The sequence below is a fragment of the Amyelois transitella genome, chromosome 24, assembly GCF_032362555.1.
Source record: "Amyelois transitella isolate CPQ chromosome 24, ilAmyTran1.1, whole genome shotgun sequence".
NCBI lineage: Eukaryota > Metazoa > Arthropoda > Insecta > Lepidoptera > Pyralidae > Amyelois > Amyelois transitella.
In genome coordinates, this window is record NC_083527.1 from 4,550,395 (window position 1) to 4,560,363 (window position 9,969).

The window sequence follows — 9,969 nt, forward strand, 5'->3', positions numbered from 1 at the left end:
TCATTAAAATGAGCTGTCCATGATTTTCGAGAAACCTATCTAGATTTAACCGGCGCTACAGAATCAACGTGCCCATGCGCAGGTGTTCCAGTGCTCCGGCGACGACATGAGCCTCGTGCTGACGGGCGGCGTGACGCCCGCCACCTCGCCCAAGGTGCTCTCCCCCGGTACGTTGGTGTCCCCCCCGCCCGCCGCCGCGCCCCCGCGCCTGCTCGCGCAGCACATCGCGCACCAGAGCCTGCTCGCGCGCCAGCACGAGAACCTGCTCCTCGCCTCCCTGCGCCCGCCCATGCTGCCCTACCTGCCCTTCATGCGCTCCGCCACCCCCACCCCCACCTACCAACTCCCGCAGTACCTGCCCGCGCAACAAGCCGTCCTCCCCACCAAGCGGACTTACGACCGAGCCTTCACCCCGACCGAGGCCCCCGCAGCTAAAAGACCTTACGCTCTCCCCCCGCAAATGGCTCCGGCTTTATCTCTCCCCGTTCTCTCTTACGGCGCCTCCCCACCAATATTCTCGTACGCGAACACGAGCCCCATGCTCTCGACATACGCTAGCGGCATCCCCACGGCCCTGCCCACAGCTTTACCGGCGGGTTACAACTCTATTCCGACCGCTCTCCCCGCTTCCATGAGCACGCCTTTCCCTCTATCCATGTTCCCTACTTACCAATACTACCCTGGCGTTTAATACAAAAACAAACAGGCCGGAGAAATGTCTCGAAAATATAAAACGCGTGGTCGACCTACCTTGACTTATTAGTAGTTACAATGTTAAAACTTGTACCTGAAACTGTCTAAAGGTTATATGAACTGTTTGACTGTGACGTCTACTAAGTAATTTTGGATGAAGCTACGATCAGTAGTTAAATCAAACAGGGTAATCAGATGACAACAGGCTCAAAGAGTTGAAGAAGCTACCGCTATGTGCCTTCAGCGAGTAAGATTTAGCGTTTAAAAATAACGGTTAGTGTAACGCGGCAGCTCAATCCAGCGGCTGGTTAATTAATATATATTACTTAAAATCAGTGTTTTGTTGATTTTGTACTGACTTTAAATAATGTTAAAATATTTTTAATTTATTAAATAAGCGATTTTGAGGTTGTTATAGTGACAGTAAGTTTACGAATACGTCCCTTTATATAGAGTAACCGTTCTCATTGTTGTGATTTTAACACATTCCATTAGATAAAAGACAAAACCGTTTTCAAGGCTGAAATAGAGTCTGAGAAAAAGTACTTCTATTGTACTTACATAACATGAATTAGGTACTTAATGGTTATCGTTTTTATTGCAGTACAATGCACTTTTTGTGGTTACTTTACACAGTTTTTTATATGTATATTTTAGTATTTAGTTGAGTGTTTTTGTACGTGTTCTCTTATCTCACGTTCATGAATTCAATTTAGGAATTGTCGTATATTTTATACAATATTAATATTAGTCACGTTGCGCGAGCGCCTGTCCTTTCCTCTCCCTCCTTTCACATCCCATTCTTGTGTCAAGTACATAAACCTATATCACAAAATAACAAATTGAAACCATCTTGTTTCACCTAGCTTAACTTCATTGTCTGAACCTCACATTAAAAGAATTATGTTGGTATTTAAAAATAGATCTTATAACAATTTTGAACGCATTTCCAATTTAATTTTTTTTTTGCTCAAATGCCCTATATATAAATTCCCTAATAATTTGGAATTTGGAAATATCGTTCAAAACTGGTAACATGTTCTATGGACTTCTAAAATCTAAAAAGTTAACGTCAATGTTTATGGTGTTGCCATTGTATCGGTATTCACAAATTAGGTATTGGGCTTAAGTCACAAATACACGGTGAAATGGGTAATCTTTGTACTGTCTTTTCTACAATTAATAGTTACTTGCTTTACTGACATTTTGTCCAAATGTGTCAATACTGCAAAAGCTAAATTATGGAATACAATGCAATATTAATAATATTATGAACAAGTGTTGTAATAACTGGTGTATCCGTACTGGTTGTGTTATGGAAAATGTGCATGAAAGGTTAAGTTACGGTAAGTTTTGCACTACAGAACGAATATCACAGTTTATGTTTTCTTAAAAAATATGGGTTTAGCATGGTTCGCTTAAGTTTTCAGGGAAGGATTGCATGGCTCGTCTGATTAATTTATCTATACTAAGACGGCTTAAAGGCGTTTTCCAGAGCACACTGTGTCCGGATACAATGGTAAAAACTATTTTGATGTCTCGTTAATTATGTACACAAAATAAACTTCAGTGGACATGCTACTTTATAAACGTCAGTACTGGCTGCTTTAGATTAAAAATTAAAAAAAAAATGTAATACAAAAATAAGGTTGTATAAAAGTACTGGCTTATAAATATAGCAGATAGCACTGTCTTTACTACCTACTGGTCGCCTGGTGTAACCAAATATCCTCCAGTCATTAACACGCATCTGTACTGTTCCACAGCTTCCTCTTCTATTATCTTCTAAAGTCTATTCGCTTTTCGTTTATATGTTAAAAAAAAACTACCTACTTTTGATATTTCGATGAATTTCAGTGCATGCTTCCTATTATGAAATATTTGTTTTTGTAATTTTTGGGGCCAAAAAGCGGGTATTTACATCATCAATGAAAGTTCTTTACAGCCATCTGACATCCGATCACAAGAGCTTGACCGCTCAATGTCCATTCGCTATCCACAGGTGGTCGAGGGCGGCGCCTCGTGGTCAGCGAGTGGATATTACGTTGTTTACGAATAAAATAATTGTATGTTACTCTTTGGCACTAAAAAGACCTTTGAAAGGATGGTTACAAAGTTATGATTAACTATTTAACTATGGAACCAAAACTCAGACGGGATCGTTTCAAAGAAAGTCTTGAAATTAGGCAAAGTTTGAAAAAGAGGTTTGCATGGATAACTCGATCATCTTGGCCAAGAGTATAAGGCGATGCTGGTCGGGTGTCAGGTGAGTCTGATGACCTTTTTAAATAGCCTAATGCTTATTGGCAAGGAATATAGAAAATGATCTTGCATTCGCTGGCAAATTAAAATTCCTAATATCAACCTTCTACTTTTTAAAAATATGTAGAACAAATAATTGGGTTATGCACGATAAATTTGTTCGGACTTCACCGTTCCCGTGGGAATTTCGGGAATGTTGCATAGAAACAACAAATAACTTTTTAATCGAATAATTAGTTGATTTACTTAATGGAAAAATATAACGTTTGTTCACCCCTTTAAAAAAAAAAGAGTGATATTATTATACACTTTTAAGACTATACAGGAATTATAATTTGATGGAAAAATATATATTCTTTTAAGAATATACAGGAATTATAAATATGTTTGATCATTTCTCTTCGTCTTGACAAATTATTTGCTATGCGTAGACGGGGCATAGAATTTTCTATTTGGATCCATCTAAATGAAACCGAAACAGTTGATTTAAAATTTTGATTTAAGTATGTAGTTTAATTTAATTTTACTTATATCTACAATTTCCGATATTTTCACTGTAAAAAAATGTGCACTCGAATTTCATCGAAATTTCTACCATGTGTATTGACTGGGGGATATGGTACAATGACGTCATATAGTAATTCCTCTAAAATTATCGTCAATTTATTTATTTTTTTACGTAGGATATGTACTTGTATCTAGGTTCAAAATATACAATACTTTTTTATTAGAGAATAATATTAAACAGCTTAAATCATAAAAGCTACAAGCGTAACAAACATTTTTGTATTTCAAAAACTAATTACAGTCTTTATTTATGGAATTACATCAAATGGCGCATTTGTTATATTGTTCTTTATACGAATTTATTACTGCTAAAATATTCTTTATGAATTAGAATTTAAGATATTGAACAGTTTTTTATATCTCATCTTTTTGATCAGCGATGAGATTTTATAATTTAAGTTATATTTCTTTTTATAGTTGGCTAATTATAGTTTATCTCGTAGTACCTACTTCAAATAAATCGATAATTTCGTGTTAGATCATACTTATTGCGAGTTTCTTTGGTTCATGGCAGACTTTGTTGGTAATAAAGAAATATTTCCAAAACAAATAAATTTTATTGGATGAACATATTCAATAAGTAATATTACACAAGATAAATTTACATATTATAATCGAATCTTATGAATTTTATAAATTTTTAAGAAATAAATTTTAAAATGAATATAGTATATGAATTAATATTAACCTTTTTTCAAATAAAAGAAAAGCTTAGTTTATTCTTGCTTCTTCTTTTACTTTATTAAATAATTTATCTACCAACAAAGTCAAAGGTTGTGCTATTTTCTTCTGGCTTCGTTCAGTAGACAGCGGATATACCTACTTTACTAACCACGGCTTGCCCTGTCAGTCTACGTACATTATATGTTTACTAACTTACTACATACAATCTTTGGTGAATGGGCAAAACTGTAGAAACAATTCGACAAACCATCTATCATGGGATCTTAAACAAATCACACCCAATCTTTGCAAACAACAATAATTAAAATAAAAATCAACATGTATTATCTTAGCTATAAATAAAATAGAAAAAAATAATACAAGAAATTACAAAATCCCTAATTGAATTATTTAAAAAAAAAATGTGTATTTGAAAATGAAATACAAACAAAAGAAATTTAGTATTTCCTTTTCCAATATTTGTCATAGTGATACTTTCTTTTTTTTTATGATTTATTTAAAACAAGGTTTTGAAATAAGTACAACGAATGGGCTAGGTACTCCAATAATTCACCAAAAATGCACATATATTATGTCCAAATTATTTATGGTCTTTTCCTAGAAAAAAATAGCACAATCACTTCCTACCCCATACAAATACAAGTGTAGCTTAATTAACTACACTTGTATTTGTATGTCATAAAACAAATTAAAATAAATTCAAAAGGGTCAGTGAATCTTGATGGGCCGGTGTCTATTCCACAGTTAGCACAAATAGCTTCAATTTTATTCAATAATACTAACTGTAGTGGCGTTTCAGAACATATAATTTGCTATGAATGAGAAATGTAAAATTATATTATATGGTGCTGTTTTTGTATGCAATTAGAGGCAAGCCTTTGAAGAAATCAAGGCTTGATCTATTCAAGTAGGAGAAAGCAACAAGATTTTTCTTACCAATTAGTGTTCATCGATGAAATTTGTTTCTTAAATGAACTACAGTTTGAAACTCTCGAAGTTTCAGCTTAAAATGCATGGAAACAAAAGGTGTTGTGTTACAATTGTAAAGGGGACTTTCGGCTTAGTGTGTCGTAGAGAATTTATGTGCTTATTTAGGGGAATTAATAGGACATCATGGGTGGATGGTTCTTAAGACCCTCGGGGATTAGTGGTTCACCAGCGGTATAACAATGCGTAAGTATCTATTTAATTCATTGTGGGTTCACGTGATTATATACATATATTCAATGCTCCTATCTTATTCTTTAGTATCGCATTTAATTTATGACTTCAAATTCCAATTCTAAAAAAAATACATTTAAGACATTCTTCCATGTATACTGATTACTTAAAAATATGAAGATGCTCTCACTACGATAAAATCCATTTACTTTTTAGGTAGGAATTTGCTTTATAACTTATGCTGCAGTAAGCTAGTCGTAATGTCTTTGCAACAATTGTTAGGCTAAGAATTTGAGGTCATAATAACGGTTGCTAAAAGTACTAGGGTACTAGGCGAGCATAAGTTTGGAATAGTCCGCAGACTAGCTTGGTGGTTGACTGCGGCGACGTGTGTAACAAAATCAGAGTATTGGTGTAAGTTCCGCACTGCTTTGGTGGACTGTTTAATGCGTTCTGATGCCCTGGTGAGTGTTCATCTTGTTTTAATTAAAACTACATTATTTTGTCTGTCTACTTGTATTGTTATGACGTCACACGGTGTGGAAATGCTTAGTTGATAATAATATTCATGTCTGCTTTAAAGTTTAATTTACTGATACATTATCCTCACGCGAGCACTGCCAAGCTTGTTTCATATTTGTTTTTCAATATTCTTAACATTAATTTTGTGTAATTAAAACTAAATCGTTTATTATTTTCTGCTAAGCATTTCCTTCTTCACTATGACACGAAAGCAATATCGGGTCTTCTAATTAAATAGGCACATAGTGGAAACAAGGGGCGGGTAATAAATTGGTATAAAATGTTTAATTATTCTTATTTATTTATTTATATGTATAGCATTGAAACAAATGTACCTGCCGGAGGTACGTGTGACTAACACAAATAGCATGAGAATATCATTTATTAGTATCATAAATGGAATTTACATATTTTTGAAATCATATTGACTGCGACTCAAGTAGAGGGGCATTATAAAAATATTCCTTTCTTACAAACACAAAATCTATAGAAACGCTTAAAAAATATAATTACTTAATAAAACTTAATTTTTTTTTATATGAAGGTACTTTTATAAATTCATTAGTATTTCTATTATATAACCTAATTAATGTTAAGCTGTACACTACATTTAAACAATCCAAAATATGCCTTAAAACCATTGCTTGCACTGATAGTGAATTGTTGCCATTATAGGTCCCCTGACTTACTACTACCCCCCGATGGGTCCCGCGCTGCCTCCCCCACCGCTGGTGTACTGGGGGTACCCCACGCCGCCCGTGTCCCCCGCGCATTACTACCACCAGCCACATCACCCCCAGACAATGGTAAGGTACTTTCCTTTTGAAAATTTTGCATTTACTTCGTTATAAAATTGTTTAGATTATTAGATACATTTTTATTACAAAAGTACTAACAAAAATAAAACAATATTTATTTGTTTGAAATGTTCTTTTTAGCGGATCTATGTTTCTCTATACGCCTTATTTATAAAAAAAAAAGTTAAAATTTAACCAATTTGTTCTATTTTTAAATCTTTTTATTTAAGAATAACCGAGTTTTGGGGTTGCTGTCTCATATTTTATTACAGCTCTGAAATAATTATTGTAATTTCTCCAACATGTTTTCAGATACCCGAGGTGGTGCCCGTCGGCGGCGGGTCCCCCCTTCCGATACCACCACCCATTGCGGGCCCCGAGTGGCCCATATTTATAGTTAATTAATCTATAAATCTAAAATGTGCCTTAGATCGCCATGGACGTGGACACATACTTAATATACTGCTTTTTTATTTAGATCATTGAGCTAATAAATACTTATTGGTATTTTTTTATCGTTACAACTGAATAAAGAAATATTTACGTAAATATATAGATATATAATATGTTTAATGGTCTGTGTCAGTCCAATGGTTCGAAAAGATCCGCTCTCCATTTCGTAAATACATAGTATTTATATACTTAAAAAACAATGACTACGTTTTCTATTGTTATTTGTATTAATGTTTGATAGATGTAGTTCTTATTCGTCTGTGAAAATAGAGAACACTCAAAATTTATCATTCAAGAAGGTCATTCACAAATCGTTTTTTTTTAGTAGCAGATTTTCATTTATGCTTGTCATCTGAAGAATAATAGTTTATAACTTTACATGTGTATTAATTTCAATTATATAAAAAATCTACCAAGAAAAAATACTTATTTATAATAATAATAAATTATACAAACATTTGTTTAAAATCTAAAAAGTTATAGTGATATTATATTCTAGGTAACGTTTTATTTAATAGTTAATTAACACATAATTTATATAAAACGATTCATTTCAAATAAAATCGTTAAAATTAATTTATTTAAGTTTACGAGACTTCGAAAATTATTTACTTATTTGTTGATTTTGTTATAACTTGAATCTATTAAGTTTATACTTATATGTAAAAGACATAATTTAATATACCCCCACATAGACTTATATGCGTTGATTTCTATTTAAAATTGTGAATACAATTTTAACCTATGACTTATGGAAAATAAGTGGTGCAAGGAGCACATCTGCAAAAAATATATTTTCTCACAATAACTAAAACTAGTAGTAAAGTTCCTGCTTAATTGCACTCTGCGTAGAAATATTATTTAAATTCATAGTTGTATACAACATAAAGTAGAATGCACAAGTTGCTTTCTCAAAAAATCACATTAAACGCTCCCTATTAATGTTTCGTTCCATTGCTCACTTCACAACGAATGTATGCAGTGATAAAAAGGTGCTGTTGTTGATATTTTTGTAGAAATTGAACCAAAAATAATATATTGTCGAGATATATCGTTAAATCAATAAGAATAGTTAGTTTAATTTAAGAGGACGCTCAACTAGTTTAATGATATTGAATTTAATAACTTATTAAGGACCATGCCATAATTTTAAAGATGACTCGTCGCTTGAGCAGATATGCTGAGATAAGGCTGAGGTAAACTCACTCAAAGTAATTATGCTCAAGGAAAATAGTGCTCAAGCGAAATGATAAGTCAAATTGCTCATCAAATCTTGCTCATTAAAATATAAGATTTCAGGCTAAGTAATAACGATATTACATACTGGTAATATCAATTCTTGCCAGTTGTGCTAGTAAATGCCTTGGCTTAACGTGTTGTTTTATGTTAGTTTGATATCATCACATCGTCATGTAGGTATCGTGCGAGATAATATAAAAATCGCACAATGTAATAAGATTTGCGGAATTTTTAAATCCGCTTTACATAAACAATGTATTGCTTCATTATTTGGTTATACTAATTTATTTAAAAGAACCATGTCACATTATCATCTTCTACATTAATTCATTATTTAAACTATACAAAACTATCTCGATTTAAACGCCCTTTAGCTCTTACAGGTAATAAGTAATTTTTCTCTGTTATAGTAAGAACAGGCAGCCTACTTTTTTTTCTATTTAATTTAATTGTTAAATATTAATTAGATTGGCATAATATTTATGATATTATGACTGAACGACAAAATCAAAAGGTCTTCCCAATTTTGTACACTAGATAATGTAATGTTTAAGTTTGTCACAAATAAGTGTGATTAAATTTTAATTAAAAAAAATGTTTAAGATAAAGTTTAATATATTTAAGTTATTGGAATATTAAAGATGTTAGCTATGAAATAAAAGTGAAAACTTCTGGCCAACATGCGAAGGTTTCATGTAAATTTAAAATGAACGTGTCCGCAGATGTCAGTGACTATACAGAAAAAAACAAAACATTAACTAGGTGGCGTAGTGACAAAATTATTCTGAGCTGTTTTTAAACCCTTAGCCACCGTACAGCCCTTGGCATGTCATATTATTATGTACCGAATAAAATATCATTTCTTTTTTAATTTTTAACCATATATAATGTTACAAAACATATAGAATCTTTATTGGAGCGAATGTTTTCCAATAAAATACGTTAATAATAATATTTTTTTTTAAAGTAAATGTCTTTGTTTAATCTTGAAATTAATTAAAGTGGGAAGTAGTGGCAATTTCAAGCATCACGGGCAAGTTCGTTCTTTTGCGTGACGGCCAAAAGTTATATGTTACTAAGTTAAAGTAAGCAGCTGAAATCGCTCCATTTATATTTAATATAAGATTATACCATGACATCATTAATTCTTTTATTTCCAACCGAAAAATTAGGGTGATCTCGAAATGTTTTAACGGTTGATGTGAAAAATATATAAGTAATTTTACATAAGCAAATATAATAAAGAACACCCATTCATTTTGCCTTGATATTAAACATTATTATATTAAGATTATAAAAAGGACCCTGTAAAAATATTTCGAATTAAATTTCAAATAAAAGACTTATCAAAAGAAAGTATTTTATAATATTATAAACTTTTTAGGTCAATTTCAATTCTACAAATTAGGAACCTATACCCCATTTTGTATAGGTAGATCTAATAAAAAAACAATATTATCCAATGTTAAGTTAAACAAAAATAAAACATTTTTAAAACATTATATTTATAAACAAATCTCTATCGAATTATTGTTATAAATTAACATAAATATTTTATCATTTAGTAATTATTATTTAATATATTTTTGTT

The 9,969-nt window shown here is 32.2% G+C and overlaps 1 protein-coding gene across 3 annotated transcripts in view; it reads left to right on the forward strand.

Annotated features, from left to right (window-relative positions):
* LOC106135905 (RNA-binding protein fusilli) overlaps positions 1-9,659 on the forward strand; it is a 62,381-nt gene extending 52,722 nt beyond the window's left edge. Inside the window, exons 14-16 of one of the 3 annotated variants that reach the window (XM_060951148.1) lie at positions 83-167; positions 6,565-6,695; positions 6,991-9,659. In XM_060951148.1, the coding sequence (XP_060807131.1) occupies positions 83-167; positions 6,565-6,695; positions 6,991-7,083 (309 nt within the window). In that variant the 3' untranslated portion in view covers positions 7,084-9,659. Of the gene's footprint in view, positions 1-82; positions 4,007-6,564; positions 6,696-6,990 lie in introns of those variants that run through there. The other 2 variants (XM_013336309.2, XM_013336308.2) reach the window with 2 other exon arrangements.
* Positions 9,660-9,969: the final 310 nt, after the last annotated feature.